At 35.3% G+C, this 19705-nt stretch overlaps 3 protein-coding genes across 3 annotated transcripts in view; 2 read left to right on the forward strand and 1 right to left on the reverse strand.

Moving 5' to 3' along the window:
* Positions 1-55: 55 nt before the first annotated feature.
* On the reverse strand, positions 56-6105 carry LOC123662383 (transmembrane protein 179). Its single transcript, XM_045597230.1, has 5 exons — positions 5872-6105; positions 5321-5464; positions 3774-3935; positions 2206-2290; positions 56-1132 (listed from the first exon to the last, which is right to left on the reverse strand). Exons 1-5 carry the CDS (start codon positions 5979-5981, stop codon positions 977-979), a joined length of 657 nt encoding a protein of 218 aa, XP_045453186.1. The 5' UTR covers positions 5982-6105; the 3' UTR covers positions 56-976.
* Positions 6106-6842: 737 nt separating this feature from the next.
* Positions 6843-16290, forward strand: LOC123662358 (protein YIF1B). Its single transcript, XM_045597207.1, has 7 exons — positions 6843-6991; positions 7898-8095; positions 10916-10998; positions 12262-12429; positions 12858-12981; positions 13695-13957; positions 14259-16290. Exons 1-7 carry the CDS (start codon positions 6967-6969, stop codon positions 14502-14504), a joined length of 1107 nt encoding a protein of 368 aa, XP_045453163.1. The 5' UTR covers positions 6843-6966; the 3' UTR covers positions 14505-16290.
* A 1742-nt stretch (positions 16291-18032) lies between these two features.
* Positions 18033-19705, forward strand: part of LOC123662359 (RNA-binding protein Pasilla) — a 90299-nt gene continuing 88626 nt past the window's right edge. The window contains exons 1-2 of the mRNA XM_045597208.1: positions 18033-18429; positions 18866-18928. Coding sequence (XP_045453164.1) covers positions 18312-18429; positions 18866-18928 — 181 coding nt within the window. The 5' untranslated portion in view covers positions 18033-18311. The remainder of the gene's footprint in view (positions 18430-18865; positions 18929-19705) is intronic.

Here is a 19705-nt window from a genome sequence, read left to right on the forward strand (position 1 = left end):
CATAAAAGAAACTTATTTATTTAATGGGAAAATAACTTTAAGAAATAATACGAAATTTTCGGCGTGTATTTCATTAATACAAATAAATAACTTTAATATAATTATTTTTATGTATAAAGTTTTACAGAAACAAGACAACCAAACTCAGGAATAATATAATTGTAGTGCTTGTTACTTAATTAACATTTAAATCAATTTGAAAGGATTTTAACTGTAAACAACTTTCAAATGTCATTAAAACTAGCGACAGACTATATACCTATCACTATTGAAATATATTTCGCATGGTGGATATAGTATCTAGAACAATATCGTCCTTCTGAGACCTTGGGTCTCCCCTACAAACCTTTGTAAATTTAATAAGAAGCCATATGATTTTATTATCCATGAATTCTGATAGTGAAAATATTAATGGTTGGAGGTGATCGATTAACAACAGACCTACATACTTGATGGCTATTTTTAAAACAAAAAACGCAGTATCACCTAGGAAGCTTAACTAACAATATCGTACTTGTAAACAATTAAAACAATACATTGAATATGTGTTACGGACAGTTGAATAATTTTTTTTTTTTTTTTTTAGTTAATTATACTATGGACGATTCTTGGTATGACAATGATATAACATGATCATGAGTGAATTATTGGACGTAATATAATTAATACATGATAGTTAATGAGGTGGATAGAACCCTCCTTATTAAACCAACTTCCATCTCTCACAGTACTCGTATAATATTCAATTGAAACAATAAATTTGTGTGCGAAGTGTGAAACCTACCTCATAAATTAACCTCTATCTCTTCTCCACACTTCTGTAAAGTGCGAGTGAGATGAAACATTTTTTTTGGTAACAACATCGACAAAAAAGTTTGTAGGGTGGAGTACAACACCACCTAACAACATAAATACAAATCCCTCTGTTGAGTAAAAGATTATTTTAATGGTATTGGACGTATGAAATCTAAATGAGTTAGTGGGGTGGAGTGGACCCCCCCTCGTTGACGAGCCTCTGCCGCTCGCGGTACATGGACACCTGTATGTTCTGCAGCTGATGGTAGCGGCACACCTTGAGCGTGGAGAACACGGCGAGACCCACCCACGTCGCGAACGCGCCCCACGCTCCAAACTGATTTGGAAAATACATCATTTAATAGTGTAATTTGTGCTGTTCATAGTTGAGTGAGAGACGAAATGTAATAGAAAGTTAATGATTTTAAGCAAATCCAGTGAAAGTCAATTTAAAACTGAATTTATTGAGATAATTGTAAATATATATATTCAGCGTCTTCGGTGCGACAAAGCCTGCCCAGCGTGGTGATTATGGGCAAAACACATAAGTTCACGCTATTTTTGGCGTGAACTCTTGGAGGCCTATGTCCAGCAGTGGAATGTGATAGGCTGAAATGTTATATATAGGTGCAGTATGGATGTCAATAGTGTACGCAAGAGTAATTTATTAAGAAATAGCCCAAATTATAGAAAGTCAGTTTGCAGTAACCCGTACAACTAGCAACTTTTTTGTTATTTATTTTATTCTTTTAGATAGATTTTTTTTAATAAGATACACACGGTCGTCTGTTCCAAAAATAAGCAACTTCATGCTTGTGTTATAGGTAACAGCCGACTGTTATAGCAAAAACTTTTTTGTTAAATATACATAGAAATAATACATATATTAGACACAGACTCAGGCGATAATCGAACCTATAACCACCAGAGCAGAAAGCAGGGTCACTACAAAGTGTGCCAACGGGTTTGTCAAAATGAGATACAATGGAACACACTATAGTCACATACAAATTATTTACTACAGACTATAAGACAAGCGTTATTTTTTTATTCATCTCCTTACAGCGGATATGAGATTATGCTATGTTTTTTAATATGACAAAAAAAATCAAGTGTTGCCAAACACATTCCAACTTTTTTTACATATCAATCTATAACATTCACAAATAGTAGAATTGCTACCGAAGTATTAAGAATCAAATTTAAAAACTAAATACCGGCTAAAAATAATATAGGGATCTGAAGAGGAGCATCATGAAAACTTTGATACAAAACTTGTTATTATTTTTCTTGGTTTCTATAGTGAGAGCCTAAAAAAGTGTAAATAAATATTTAAGAAGACTAAATTATTAAGGAGAACAATAAATGTCTCAGTCTTTCAAACGGTTTTAATTTAAACTTTACACTCACTTGTGCAGTTCCCAGTTCTATGTAGAATCCGTGAGTAGATATGTTGTCTTTCTTATCTATATCTTGACCTGTCGCATCCTCGCAACTGTAAATAAAGAGTATTGTTCAACATAAAACTATTAAAACACTATACATACAAATACATTTTGTTATTTATCTATTAGATTATCTATTAGAATTAAATCTAATTTAAGTCTACATTAAGGAAAGTTTCTTCAATGTTTTATAAAATAGTAAAAAAAGTATTTTGTTTGTTAAATAATTGTGTTTGCTCGCAAACGAAAAAAAAAACCGACTTCAATTACATCGACAAGTAATACAACGTAGATCGACGAAAAAATAGTCAAGCAACTACGCGTTATTAAAGATTCCTCAAAAAGTAGTTATCAGATCTCGATAAAATTTATATTTGACCACATGATAAACATCAGCTTTCGATTAAATTAAAAATTATCAAAATCGGTACACCCAGTAAAAAGTTATTACGGATTTTCGAGAGTTTCCCTCGATTCCTCTGGGATCCCATCATCAGATCCTAGTTTCCTTATCACGGTACCAAACTAGGGATATCCCCTTTCCAACAAAAAAAGAATTATCAAAATCGGTATATCCAGTAGAAAGTTATGCGGTATAATACAACGTAGGTCGACGAAAAAAGCGTCAAGTAAAAACACATTATTAGATATAACTCGAAAAGTAGTTGTTAGATCTCAAATAAATTTAAATGGGACCAATTGGCACACACCACCTTTCGATTAAAACAAAATTTGTCGAAATCGGTCCACACGGGCAAAAGTTCTGATGTAACATACAAAAAAAAAAAAAAAAAAAAAAAAAAAAAAATACAGTCGAATTGAGAACCTCCTCCTTTTTTGGAAGTCGGTTAAAAAAATGATCTCTGGTGTAATGACGAGTGTACCGTGTCAGCGGCGCCTAAACACCGACGATCGCGGGCTCGATTTCCGCTCGGAGTGGATATTTGTGATTATACAAATATTTATTTCCGCTCTGGTCCTTGTAGGTCTCCCCACCTTGCTTCGGAGATCATGTTAAGCCGTTGGTCCCGGTTGTTATCATGTACACCTAATAGTGATCGTTACTCAAAGTAGGGAATTAATATAACCGCCAACCTGCAGTGGAGCAACGTGGTGGATTAAGCTCTGATCATTCTCCTACATGGAATAAGATGCCTATGCTCAGCAGTAGGATATTACAGGCTGATATTTTATTTGTTATATATTACCTAATTTTTGAGTACCACACATACAACTATGTCACAATATGCCTATAGACGCTTAAAACCCCGCAGCTTCCCCACCCGACCCTCCCCAGGAGCTCTGGTCACCTTACTACCACAGGCACACAAAACTGCTTGAAAGCAATATTATTTAGCTGTTATGTAAGGTCGAAGTAATTTCCCAATCGGGCTGCTCCAGATTTGAACAGGATATTTCGCGCTGTGCCCTACGTCAGTTATCTGGTAGTAGATGTGGTTCTTTGATACAGGATTCTCATCCTGTTCAAGACCGTCGAGTGTGAAGGTATCAGCTAGTGTCGTATAGCCAGACCTCGGGAAGCGCTCCACGATGTTCTGGCACCAGGTCATGAAGCCCAGCGTGACGAGCGCGGCGGCGCTGACGGCCAGCGCGCACAGCGCCGCGCAGCCCGCCGCCTCGATGAAGGCCGACAGGAACGAGCTGTCCGTGCCGCGGTACACGAACAGCGACAGCCTGCGGCGCACCGGGCCGTCGTGTTAATCATCATCATCACTCCAGCCTATCACCGTCCACTGCTGGACATAGGCCTCACCAATTTCAGATGCTATAATTTTCTTAAAATTATGCATAAAAATACATTCAATCAATGAAAAACAACATTACACACACTACCATATATTTGACACACACGCGCATATATTACAAGTACGGTGTTTTACACCAGAATCTTAATAATGATCAAACTTATAATTTAAATTAATTGTGGTCAAATTTCAACCACTGGCGACTACTACAAATAATAACGAAGCGGTTGTGGATGGCGGGAGGGAATGTTTTTTTTTTTATGGATCTTCCCATGGGTGGATCCTCGGAAATGTTAAGCTATCGGCCCCGGTTGTTATCATATAACCTGATATGGATCAATAATCATAGTTGGGCATATACGCCAACTCGCAGTGAAGCAGTGTGCTGGATTAAGCTTCGACTTTTCGTAAGTCCTAGATGGAGAAATAGATTTAAGCTCAGTAGTGGAATGTTACTGGCTGAATCAGGATCGGCTACAAATTTAATAGTCAAACAAGCGTACGGTCCACCTGATCGTAAAGGGTTACCGTAGCCTATAGATACCAGCAACAACAAAAACATCGCTAGCCTGTAGCGGACCCCACCTATAACACTCCCCAAGAGCTTTGACTACTTAACTCACCTTTACACACAACATTACTAGACACATAACATGATTGATGGTATGCATTTACAGTAGCTTATAGACGCCTGCAACACCAGAAGCATCGCTAACGCGTTTCCGACCCTACCCCTATTCCCTCCCAGGAGCTCTGGTCACCTTACTCACCACGGGAACATAACACTGCTTGAAAGCAGTAATATTCCAGGGGGGGGAGGGAGAGAGAAAATTTCAAAAAATACCTCACGTAATTTATAATTTAAAGTAAAACTTCTTAACGCATGCTTGAATTGGGGAGTAAGCTGATGAATGTGTGACGAGAGTGTTACGAAAAGTGTGAACGGTAGCTGAGAGGGGGATATAAGTTAGTGAAGATAGAAAGAGAGAGAGTTATGTTTCGTAAGTTTTACTTCAATCTTACTGAAACACCTAATAGTAAAATTTCTATTAAATGAATAGGCTAACGGGCTAGCCTAAAGATAATTAGAAATATGATAATTTATGTATTTTAATTATAATAAATTCATATTACAATTTCAGTATTCAGCGTTATTTTCTATAGCCTACTATTGTTCTTTAAAAGAAATTAATTTAAGTCCCAGATAAGATGGTATTTCATAAATAGTGCATCTTTAATTTTTTATATAAAAATCAACTTCTAATTCATATAATTTGCTATATTCTAATATATTCAGACTACATATCTTCTCACCTGTATATCTGAATGCAGCACACTATGAACATGAGTACTCCGACCACTATCACATAGTTACAGTACGCCCGGGAAGCCCACATCACCAGCAAGTGACCGTCTTCCTCCTGCCAGGTGCCCTTTGAGAACAGCAGACAGTGACCACTGTGAATACAATAATATTTATACATATTTTATATATATTTCTCAGAAATTTTGTAGCAAAAATATTTGTTTAATTTTTATTTGTTGACAAATTAATTTACTGATTGCTAGATTTGAATGATACAAGATTTACAATTAAATTGACAAGGAAAAATATGTAAAGTGCATCCATAGTAAGATTACAAAAAATATATTTAAGGATATATATATATATATATATATATATATATATATACTTTTTTTTGTTCATTTTTTAGACTTATTATTCACATTATTATTCAGTAATGTTTTAATAAACAGGCCTAAACATAACATTTGGTTATGTGTCAAAATTATAAATTTTACATTTGAGCTTTAAATTATTTCATTTAGATAAGTAACTTGAATCCAATATTTGCTAAACTGACTTGAACTCATCTTGGTGCATACTCATCGGAACGATAATGCAAAGCGAGAGAATGAGGCCGATCACGTAGCCTGCTAGTTGACTTAATAGCAACACGTTCGTCAAAGCCATTACGACAATATATTAAAAACTGTTATAAAATAACTGGGTTACTTAAAAAATCTTTTGTTTGTTGATAAGAAACTACGACATAAACAGCAAAATCTATGGTGACAAATGGGTGACAATCACGAATTCACGAATAACACGACAATCTGTCAATTTGACAAACATTGACCGTTTGACAAATAATAACAAATCCATTTTACGTGACATTGGTGGAATCAACAGTGCTCAACTGGCACAACTGCAAGTCCTTAAATTAAACAACAAATAAGTAACTTTTTTACTATCATAATCTATGCAAATAAATAAAATTGGAGAATTTTTGTGTGTAATATTAAAATAACCGCATTTAACAGACAAAAAACAGACAGACAAAAATTGTAAAAAATGTTGTTTTGGTATATGTACCGTGTATACATCGATATGCATTTAGTAAGAAGCGGTTATTTTAATATTACAAACAGACGCTCCAATTATATTTATTTGTATATAGCTATATAGATTAATTGGTAGTCAAGAATCAAGATCGTCAAAACCTACAAAAATAATTTCCAATATTCAGGTTCATTTGTGAAATAAATATAGTATTAAAAGGAAAATAACCGTTAGACGATAAATTATTGAAATATTTATTACTTACTAAATTAGTATTCAAAAGATTGAACTCCATTTTACGTCAGTAATCTTTCGACTGAAGTTATCATAAGATACACAATAATGATTATGTATGGTGATAAAACGTAAAATATACACATTATTAATAAAATAATATTGGAGCTAAAACATTATGAACTACTACCTAGTTATTTTAGCTTTTAAACAAAATGCAACATCACAAATTAATGTCATTTCCAAATCGGCAGTCTAATGTCAAATTCCGTGAAATTTGTCGTTGATGATGTGTTTCAATCGTAGAATTGAAAAATAAATTACATTAATTAAACTTTTATTATGTCGTGTTTTTAGTTTTGATTAAATCTCAGTAGAAAACATGAATTTCAACGCTTCAAGGAATGGTAAGTCCGTCATAAAAATCACACGTTTGAAACGATAAGCAATATCTATTCGTAATACGAAGTTTGTCGGTAACCTGCAGGATATGTAGGGATGTGATCAGAATCATCCCTTTATTTCAAAAAGAAACATCGGCAGTGTACTACTAAAGCTGTTTATCCTATTTATGCACAGGTTTTGTGTGTGTCATAACAATTGAAAAAACAAGTGCAAAATAGACTAATGTTATGTATTATTTATTTATTTTAGCAAAAAGTTTAAGAAGTTGTATGACTAAACATCATACAACTTAGGTAGTTTTAGGTATATTTCAAGGTACAAAAATTCTCAATTGTACAATCGTTTTCATTTTATTGATAAATTTTATACTGTAAATGTTCTAGTGTATCAATAAATTTTCAAAATGATAGTGAAGGAAATTTGAAAAGTTAAATTTTCCCAATTAAATTATTGTCAATTATGCATTTCTGATATTTAAAAGATACACTCATCTTAGTAATAAAACTCCAAAATAGTTTTTAAAGCTTCGCTTATTAATGTGATAGCGCAACAATGTCTCAATGCATTGTCCAGAGGCTGAAACACGAGTTATTCTAACACACTGAGTGTGGCCGTATTTATACATGTCATTGTACATACATTTGCACTCCTAAGTATTTCAATTAATCAAAGGTGAATTACAATGTACAATTTTAAATAGAAGTGAATACTTTTACATTCTAATGATCAATTAACAGCTTATGGAGTAATTATTAAACAATGAATTTATTAAACTAAGTCAGTTCAATGGACAAACTATTGTTATTGCACCGACAGATAGCTTTCACTAAATTTTTGGCTACTTATTTCAAGATATATTGCACACCAAAATAATAACATCTTAACATGTAACTTACTTTCCCTTACAGTGGGTCACCCCAGTGGTCCCCGAAAAGCAAAACGTGTGAGTGATGTATCAGCAATGGGGTCTCCGACACCAGCTCAACCATTTGCCGCACCTGGTGCTTACGATCAAGGCTTTGCCCCGGCAGGACCTCCCCCTCCATACCAGCAAGGAATTCAACTGGACACCAATCAGGACTTTCATTCCTCTCCGACACCTGGAAGTGAGTTTGCGAACATTATATTTAAAAATTCCTTTTACATAAGCAATTTATTTTCTTAGGGCCAATATTTATTTTCTGCTTTGTGGTTACGGCACCAAAGACTATAGCTACCCCCTGTCTCCTTGTGGTTAAACTAATGTTTAGAGATGGGTTCTTCACTCATGAGGTGCCTCATTTGAGGTACTCGTGATCGCAAATTGAATGAGTTACTCGAATTTCAATATTGAACCACCTCACTCGTTTAGTTACTCGAATTTCAATATTGAACCACCTCACTCGTTTACGCGTCCTCACATTGAAATTATTGACGCGACTCACGAGGACTCGACGAGGACGATTAATTCTCACCTCAATGAGGACGATTCTTTGAGGATGAGGTGGAAGTACTTATTTCATAATTGAACAGCGAGTTAGAGAATGAGTAAGGTGAGGAGTCGAAATTTTGAAAACACAGTTACACACATTATGATTTTGATATTATGTACCTAATGAAATAATAATGTTTGTGATACTGATGTTTGGTAAGATGGGTTGTCTGGAAGAAATGGCTAATTAGCCATAAGTCCGCCCATTGTACTTCACTGTCTGTAACTATCTTTATGCTTTGTTTGTAATATATTTGTGGTGTACAATAAAGTATAAAATAAAAATAAATAAATAAGATATTATTCAGATAATATCGTAATATTAATACGTGAAGCAAAAACTTTGTACCTCTTTTTACAAAAACTGCGTAGACGGGGAAGAATGAAATTTCGCACACTTATAGTTTATATAGAGAAGGAGTCCAGAATGATTATATATTTTTCAAATTATGCATAAAAAAAACATTAAATTTAAAAATCAATAAAAAAATTACACAAAATTACACACACTACTATGTATTTGACACACACGCGTCAATCGAATTCAGCTTAGATTATAAACTACTAGCTGACCTGGCGAACTTTGTACCGCCTTCTTTATTTTTTTCTTAAATATAATAATTAATATATCAAAATAAAATATAGCCTATCTTTCAAGTTGGATCGAACTGCACATGGTGTGCGAATTTTATTATAATCGGTTAAGTGGTTTAGGAGTCCATTGAGGACAAACATTGTGACACGAGATTTATATATATTAAGACTAGCCGCTCGCCTAGCCTATTCAATACAAACAAACAAAAAAAAAAAACAAAAAATCTTTCCTTTTTATAATATTAGTGTAGTTAGGATTAATATTACCGTCAAATGTCTCATCGTCTTTACTTTCTATGAGTATCTTTTGTATGTAAACATCATGTTAAATACTATAGATTTATTTTGAATTAATAACAGGTAGCACAGTTTTTTTTTTTCTAATTGTACTCGCGACTTTTTATTTAAATAACCAGTTCATATTTTTTATTATTATGTCGGTAAAATTGAAAAATATTATTAATATTTTATCAATATGTAATTCGTATTAAATATGATTTCCAAAAAACACGATTTACTAAAAATACCGAGCTAAGCTCGGTAACCCAGGTACTCCAATTTTAAAAAATCATTTAAAACAAAACATTATTTATGAATAAATATTTGGTTTGTTAAATAATATGTAACGTTTAAAAGCGCACATCAAAACGCGTCGTTCTAAAAAGCAAAGTGATAATTATAAAAAATAAAAGTAGTGTATCGTTTATAAGTTAGCTACTCGTGAGGCATGCGTGACTCACGCTTGCCGCTTCCTCGGACAATCGGATGAATTCGGCTGTCCTCGTACGATACCTCGCCTCGAGTCGCCTCAAATGAGGGGTACCTCGTGAGGCCTCAAAAGCTAAAATGAGGGGCTTCCTCATCCTCAAATTAAAATGACGAGTTACTCATCACTACTAATATTGCAATTACTTTTAATTATTGTGTGTTATTCAATATACTACAGTTTTAAATGAACTCCAAAGACGCTTCAGCCTGTAATATCCCACTACTGGGCATAGGCCTCTTTCCCCATATAGGAGAAGGAACTCCAAAAGAACTCCAAAGAATTGTGACTCAAATGCTGCATTTTGCATTTACTCTTTAATGAATATTATTAATATAAATGAATTGTTGAAGGTTTTGCTCAGTACCCAAAATTCAAGAAGTGTAGGACAAGTTTGGCAATTATTTTTCAAAATGATCCAAAACTTTGTGCTACGTTCTTACAGAATGTAATATTAAAAAAAAGGCCATCATCATTACTGCCTATACAGCCCACTGCTGAAAGTAGGCCTCTATAAGTTTACGCCAAAAATAACGTGAACTCATGTGTGCTACCCATAGTCACCACGCTGGGCAGACGGGTTGGTGACCGCAGTACTGGCTTTGTCGCACCGAAGACGCTGCTGCCCGTCTTCGGCCTGTGTATTTCAAAGCCAGTAAGCAGTTGGATGGTTATCCCGCCACCGGTCGGCTTTTTAAATAATGATGATGAATTAAAAAAAAAATGAGCATAAAGCTGTAAAATTTTTGAAAATATAATGATTGTTTAAAATTAACATGTTTACACTTGACAAGACAGGATGTTTGTCGGGTCAGCTACTTGTTAGTAAAATTAATGCTTTGAACTAATTTTATTTTCCAATTTTAGACATAAGCAAATTCCAACTTCAGTCCTCCTGTGACCATGGTTGCTGTAAAGTATCCGAAAAGCCGGGCATCTAAAAAACCTAGTAAACTGCGATAAAATCCTAAATATTTGTTTCATTATAATGAGTGAAATTCGCGTAAATATTAGAAAATAATATTTAGACATAAGATAGATAAAAAACGTATGCAAATATCAAAAGTAATCCTTGTATTATAAAATTATTTACAGATTTTGGCTACATGGGTGGATTCCCTCCCAACATGCCAGCAACAGCAAATATTGGTTCTATGATCCAACAGCCTGTTATACAGGTAACTTGATCTTTTTAACTAATTGAGAAAAACTGCATTATGTTTTACATATATTTTTTACTTCTAGAAAACATTTCTAACCAACTTCAAAAAAGGAGAAGGTTACTCAATTCGACCGTATATATACAGTCGGATATATATATATATATTTTATTTTTTTTATTTTTGTTTTTATGAATGTTCAGGGATAACTTCGTCGTTTATGAACTGATTTTGATAATTATTTTTTTGTTGGAAAGGAAATATCCCAAGTGTGGCACCATGATAAGGAAACCAGGATCTGCTGATGGAATCCCAGAAAAAATTAAGAAAAACCCTCAAAAATCGTAGTGACGACTAGTTTATTTGTTAGTTTTTTTTTTTGTCTACTTACGTTGTATTACTTGTCAATATAATGAAGTCGGTTTTTTTTCGTTTGCGAGCAAACACAATTATTATATTCTCCACCGTTGGCTGTTGTTGTGATCCATGTTTAAGAAATTTATAATTTATTAAATAGAATTTTATATCTTATTATAATTCTAGTAATATAATAACTGAACAGGAGCGCTAATGATCATTTTTAAATAATTTTTGGGGGTAATTACCATGTTCATCCAGGGAGTATAAATTAAGTCTATGTAGTGATTGTTTTACGCGTCATAAAATTTGAGCTACAGTTCCAGAACTAATTCAGAGAAATGGTTGACTTCCTGTTGAAGGGAGAAAAGAGAGTAGACGGGAACTAATCATGACAAACTTCTCTTTCTCGACTTTGACTTTTTAAATGTAGCTACCAAATGTTTAGTATGCTGTAAGAAGTATGCGTGTAAGAGTGTTCTGCCACCCTGGTGTACTCCACGAGACCTTTTTTTTTATTTCACTAGGTCGGCAAACAAGCGTACGGCTCACCTGATGGTAAGCGATTACCGTAGCTTATAGACGCCTGCAACACCAGAGGCATCGCAAGCGCGTTGCCGACCCAATCCCCAATCCCCAGGAGCTCTGGTCACTTTACTCACCAATAGGAACACAATACTGTTTGAAAATAGTATTATTTAGCTATGATCTTCTGTAAGGTCGAGGTACTGCCCCAGTCGGGCTGCTCCATATTTTGAGCAGGGAATTCCTGCTGTGCCCTACCTCAGTTACCTAGACCTATCAGGTTCACACAAACTAAACGTGACTAGTGGGCCTAAGGCTTATCAGGCTGATCAGTGGTAGTTGTGACCAGTCCACGAGGCCTGCCAGGCTCATCGGTTTCAAGGAGCGCGTGGCTTACAGGACATGGCGCTGCAGTACGGCAACGCGCTGGCGGCGCAGGGCCGGGAGGCGGTGTCGCGCGAGCTGGGCCGCTTCGTGCCGGTGTCGCGGCTGCGGTACTACTTCGCCGTGGACACACGATATGTGCTCCGGAAGCTGATCCTCATACTCTTCCCCTACACGCATAAGGTATGAACGTACGCTTCCGATACGAAATTTTATAACAAGTACTATGTGAGACAGTACAAATTGTGATCTCATGCATCAGCCAGCCAGTTTTAATAAAAAGAATTTGTACTGTTAATTTTATTTTTTTATGTGTTTGTTTTAGCTAATCTAACCTCATGCTATGAAACCATCTCTTATTAGTGTAATTCAATGCTTGCGTTCCTGCATTGCATTTGTGCAATCATAAAAAACACCTTAATCACTGCAGGAACACGGCACAACTTAAGATCAGTATTATTTAGCTGTGACCTGTGAGGTTGAGGTACTTGCACAGTAGGGCTGCTCTTGAATTTAAGGAGAATATATCCTGTATGGATATACAATATAATACAGTATGTACGAATAGTACAGTAAGTTAAGTACAGTAAGCCCCACCGTTCATGTTCTAGGAGTGGATGGTGAAGTACGACCAGGAGACACCCGTGCAGCCGCGCTACGACGTGAACGCGCCCGACCTCTACTTGCCCGCTATGGGCTACGTCACCTACGTGCTGCTGGCTGGCTTCATGCTCGGTACCTCCCGCTCTCTCTCACTCATCGCACTCACCTCACCTACCTCACCTCATTTCTCCTCACCTCACCTCACCTACCTCACCTCATTTCTCCTCACCTCACCTCCCCTCACCTCTATCTGCCCGCCATGGGCTACATTACCTACGTGCTGCTGGCCGGCTTCATGCTCGGTACCTCCCGCTCTCTGTGTCTCTCTCTCTCTCTCTCTCTCTACCTCACCGCACCTCACCTCACCTACCCCACCTCACCTCACTTACCTCACCTCACTTACCTCACCTCACCTCACCTCACCTCACCTCATACCTCACCTCACCTCACCTCACCTCACCTCACCTCACCTCACCTCACCTCACCTCACATCACCTCACCTCACCTCACCTCACTTCACCTCACCTCACCTCACATCACATCACCTCATCTCACCCCACCCCACCCCACCCCAAAACTGAACCACTGATCTGTATGGTTTTACTGTGATAATCTTGTATATAAAATTCTCGTATCACAATGTTAGTTAAAATGCTCCTCCGAAATGGCTGCACCGAATTTTATGGAATTTTGTGTGCATATCGGGTAGGTCTGAGAATTGGCCAACATCTATTTTTCATACCCCCTAAGTTATAAGGGGGAGGGGTTAATGGGGCTAATAACATATATGGCAAAACAATGTTTGCGGGGTCTGCTAGTATTCATATAAAACTTATTAATTGCAGGCACCCAACACAGATTCTCACCAGAACAAATCAGCATACAGGCATCAAGTGCCCTCGCATACATAATATTCGAAATGGTCCTTTATTTGATGACCCTCTACATCACCAACACGGTAACATCCCTGAAGACTTTGGACTTGCTTGCTTTCTCTGGATATAAATATACTACGATGATCGTCAGCTTATTAGGAGCGTTGCTGCTGGGCAGTATGGGGTATTACTGCAGTCTTCTGTATTGTAGCATAGCGCTTTCGTACTTTTTGGTGAGTACTTTAAATAATTTACAGAATAACATTTGCCTGTTATTTGATATTGATCTATGATTTATTATCCTTTATTAGCTAAGATATGATAATTTACTAATATCTAGGCAAATTCCATTGCATGTAACATTTGGACAGATCCATTTTTTTTTTAAATACATTAGTAATATTCCTGTGTTAATGTTTTTGATGTCACCAAAAATATATAGATCTGTTATACCAAAATATAATTAGCTTCTTTATAATAAGGAGTATCATAAAATATTTTTTAAATGGTAACGAAAGCAATAATTTATTACAGGTCAAAACACTACGGCTACAGTTATTATCAGGGTCCCAAGGACCAGAACAGCCACAATACGGAGGTTACCCGAGCAACTATGGCAATCCCAATCCATATGTCGACAACTGGGCTAAACCATCCGGCAGTGGGACAAAGAGACGAGTTTACTTCCTGCTCTTTGTGGCAATAACCCAACCACTGCTGTCATGGTGGTTGACATACCACTTGGTGCCGTCTGAGCCATCAGTACCAGTGGCTCGATAGCGAGACAAAATGACCCATGAACGTGCAATGGGTTAATCTCACAAGTGTCTGGATTCAGTTTTAGTGCAGTGTTATTATAATGTGTCAACATTCACACCAAAAGTTTTTATAATGTGTAGTTTTGGATATTTTTATTGGCTTTGAAGTATCTTTGAAGTTTTTTTTTAAAGCTGATTTTAAAATTCTAATATCTCAGAAGTTATTTGGAAAAGTGAAGAAATTGTACTTAAAATATTGTTTATTACTTGAAATATATTATGTATGTGTTTACAGAATATTCTTATCTCTCAGTAACAAGTAACTTTATTTAAAGTAGAGTAAGAAAAAATGGAGTGTAGATTATTATTTCTAATTGTTTTTCTCTTTGACATATTACTAATAATTCTAAAACTAAAAATGAATTTGGGCACTTTAAAGAAAATTAACATGAAAATCACAGATAAAGTATATATATAATTAATTTTATCTGTCGTTTTTTTATGTGATAAAAATACAATTTACTTGCCAGCATTTTGGTAAGAGTGACAAACAGAAAAAAAACTAAATTAAAAATTTTATACAAGCCAGTGTTGGTACTCTGATCCAAACGATATTGTAATAAAAATCGTGTAATAATTTTGTAAATAATAAATTACTGTAAAGAGATGCGTAATTTAGATTTTTTTTACATAAAAACTGACAAGCTTATCCGAGTTTCTGTTCTTAACTTATGAGGCTTCACTTATGTGAGTTATTTTCCGTCTTGCGTGAAACAAAGTGTGTAAAGTTAGCTAACGTTGTTTAAGTGGAATGGCATTTAATGAAACAAGTCCACATTTATATAGCAACAAAAAAAAGGTAAAAATAATTTACAGAAAATGGCTTTTCGTCAATTTAAATTGCTTAAGGAACTAAATGTCTAAATAGTTTCGTGAGAAAATAAAACTAATTTGAATATTATGGATAAATTTGATAGTCCGACGCATTTTTTTTTTTTGTTTCTTTTAAACACCGCACTCAACGACCACCAGTAGGATTTTCTCCTATGTCGGGGATCCGGAAATACACTATACACGAGCACAAACACACAGACCACGACAAACATCTATATGGCCAATACAAATGTCTGTCGTGAGCGGGGATTGAACCTGCAACAGCCAGTGCTGTGACTGGTGCGCCAACGCGTCAAATTTGAAAAACCTGGGTTAATGATGAAACTCAAGTAGAATTTTTTCAAAACGTCGTAGATTCAAAGCCTAGCATCACTATATTCAGCTAACAAGAAAAGGATAGTTAAGAAGTCTATGTTTCGAGACAATATTATTAGATACACCTCCGCAATAGAGTAACTGGACTTGTGGGGGGATGTGACAGTACAGTAGAGCACTATCCAATACGATTAGACATGGGGTAAAATTATATATGCAAAGGCGTAGAGTTTAAAAACAAAAAATATTTTATGACTTAAACCAAACTTGGCTGAATTATTGTAATAGATAAAAAAATAGGCTTTATTAATTACATTATTACATAAAAATTAACATTAAACCTACAAGTTTCATTTGCATAATTTTGTCTTAAATATACCTTCTTTTGTCAATCCACATAATTAAACACTTATCCTTTGTAACGATATTTTGAATTTATGAAATATGTAAAAATATGATTTAACATAAATAGTTCTGTATTAGATATTTAACGTTTTGTAACTATTTATAGTTATTCCTAAAGGCAGGTCCAGGTGTGATTGTCAATCTCCAACTATTTGTACTTTATAATAATCAAAATAAAAAATAACTTTTACATATCCAAGTATTTTATTGCACCCCTCATTACACCAACATTGCGATTAATAAAAATTTCAAACTATTCCATACGCATTCATATAACATTTATAAATTGTTTTCATACGAACAAAGTATCATAAACCTAATTACATTTATGGAAACGTTTTTTTCTTATCTAAATAAACGTTAATAGTTAACGCCGTTTAAGATAAGAAAGACATTAAAAAATAGAATGTATTCAATAAAATAAAAGATTAAACCCACATACTTCAATTATAACAAAACGTGGGAAGCCGAAATGTTAAGAGCTAAGCGCCTACAGCTTTATATACTCTTTGGCCTACAGGCCAATTTAAAGTACCTAGTATTTATTAAGCCACGGCCTGAATGGCCCATTTATATTTTTTTTTTCTGTAGCACCGTGCAGAGTCCAGCAATGCGCTATTTGCGTGCGACAGAGAAAGCCATACATACTACCTTGACCTACTTAGCCCTGTTCAAGCTATGTAGGTGGCGAAGACGACTTCGCGCCATATTTGAAATAAGAAACCTCACGGATTTATTTCGTGATCATTTCGCCTTATCTACGACAAATATACATGTATTAACTATTTACAATAACATAAAACCATAGACGTCAGAAAAAAACTTAATTAATTTAGTTTCATTTAATTGTATAAATAACAAAATATGATTACATGACCGATATTTAATTTTAGAGCAAAAAATAGTAGCGCAAAAACTAGTTTCACTAATGTGAAGTCTGCCGCGGTTGCTGATTGGTTAGGTATCAAACGACCTTGCACGCTTTTTTTATTCATAGTGATGTATGTACTAAACTAATTATATTAAAATTAAATATAACTAATTTAATGAAAACACAATGGGTACGTAAGTTAAGTATGTCTTTTTTTGTAATAAAAAGAAAAGTAAAAACATAATCATATATTTAATTTTTGGGGATATAACATGGTGTGAAGTCCTCGTCCACCATCGCAAAGGGAGGATCCTCCGACCAGTGTTGTGTCTGGTGGGCTACTGCCCCGACGGTTTTTGTCGGGTTTTTACTTTCACTTTGATAAGTTTGATAGCGCAATAGGAAACGTCAGTTTTTCTCTAGTTACGTAGTTCGTAGTCGCGTGATAGATGTTGTCACAAATTAAACAGACAATTTTGATTACATCTACTGTTATCAAAAGTTGCTTCAAAAGCTCGAATTGCTAAATACTGCTTTTACTGGTAAACTATCTTTGACATAAACTCACAATTTCGAACTTTTACAAGTACTTTTTCTCGTAGTTTTGTTTGGGTTTGGTATAACTTAAAAATATGGTTATTGGTCAAGTTTTGACAAAATATACTGATAGTTTTACGCAATGTCATACTTTCGGCGAGGAAACAGCTCGAATCATAGACATTAATAGGTCTATCTATTAAGATTCATAATTGTTTTACATTAATAATTACCGAATATTTTTTGTGAATTTTATGTGTCGAAACATTATTACTTGTCTAGTAAATCTCCACATTTACCTATTCTAGTTGGTACGTACTGGTTCATAGATGTAAAATGTAAGATTAATGAAAATACAAGCGTTTTCAATAATATATTCATAAAATTTATATAGGAACTATTTTTTAGTTATAATAAAAACTTTGTTGACTTTGTTATAATAGTCGTGTACATCACTAAAGCAATCAGCTGGTCGCTGTCAAATAACAGTACTGCCAACGTAACGACGAAACAACTGCGGATAAGTTCACTCTGAGTATGCGCCATACACAACAGCCGCAGAACCGAGCAGTATCGACAAACGTTCACATTACATTTAGACGTAACAACTATAGTGTCACTTCTCTTCTTATATTTTAGTAACTTGACCATTTAAAATTTCAATTTATTAGTTTTAGTCGTTTAAGTGTTAAGTGAATTCGATTATATGTTTATAATGTATAGTGCCGCATCTTTATACGCATTCTGAAGCAATTACGTAATGGGAATTATGCTAGAGAAGTTTATAGTATTGCCCTGAAATTCAACATGGCCGCTGACACAGGAATGGATACTTGCCCCAGTCCGGAAATTACGGACTCCAGAAAACGACCCCTCGATGGAGATTCGGAAAATGGGGACGTCAAGAGATCGCACTTCAGCTCCGGTGAGTACTCGCACACCTGCACTCACGATTTGTTTCTACTCGATTGCGTATTTGGCAAGTAAAGTTAACATTGACACAGCAAGTCGACCCTGCTATGTATTACATACCTATACGGTCACCCAACAAGATTCTTATCAGAATGTTACGCCGCTGTTATCAGTTTGACCTATTTAATGATAATAATAGCGATTATGAGTGTAATAAGTCGAAATATTGTTAAAAAACAACTCTATGTGATTGTAGAGACTGAACACTTACTAAAATGTAGCAATTAAGTTCTGCGACGATAAATGACCGTAATTCTTGATAATTTTAGACAAGAAAATTGTGGTTCCTTTTTTATCGGAGGCGTCGATAAGCGCGCGCTTTATTTTGTATGTACTGTGTTATTTAATTGTGTTGAATGCAATGTTAAAAGTGAGTCGTTGTTTTTTAGTTCAAGACTTGGTGACGGCCTTGCCACTGGCTAACGGCCATGGCAATTTAACGTCTCATTTCGGTGAGTCGTCAGAGTAATTATGTTCGCTCCTCATCGGCTTTGTGGATTTTGGTGGCGCGCATGACTCACGCGCGCACGCGCTCACGTTCATCACCCTCTGATGCTCACTGATCACCGGCTCATCACAGACCACTCTCCGAAATAGCTCCTCATTGATATAACACAAGGAGCTGCCCAGCCCTCGAGCTATTTACAAATTTAAAATGATGGATATAATAGATGTCTTTATAACTTCCTAATTTCGAGTAATTTCGGGGCTGGGCTGAATTATTAATATGTGGGTGTGTTAATCACTGCGACAGTGAGCCATCAATGGAATGAGCTGGCGTAGACGTTAGCGTTTACGGTCAATTTCCATTGCACAGTAAACATTGCCTCGATGTTGTGAGCCTGTACTTAGCCTCACACCAACCCACTCATGGCTTAGTCGTTACATCGTTGGTGTGATCATCACCTCAATGTACAGTTCTCCGACATTACTATTAGGATCATTCGCAAACTCTCTTCTTGAAATTTTATTTCATATCTGATCGCTTTTCTTTGCTTTATTTATTATTTGAAAGTCATATCAACTAACCTACAGGATAATTAACATTATTTGCATAATCTATCCATTGACTTTATATAATAATGTCACACTGTATTTAGGTATTAGACTAGCACGGTATCAATGTATCATTTATGAAATTTAGTTGTTATATATTAAGTAAATAAAGAGTTTAGCTGTGATGTGTGAAGGCGGCTTACCTGATGACGGCAAGGTCAGTGTCGTTATGT

This window comes from Melitaea cinxia, chromosome 18, assembly GCF_905220565.1.
Source record: "Melitaea cinxia chromosome 18, ilMelCinx1.1, whole genome shotgun sequence".
Classification (NCBI taxonomy): domain Eukaryota; kingdom Metazoa; phylum Arthropoda; class Insecta; order Lepidoptera; family Nymphalidae; genus Melitaea; species Melitaea cinxia.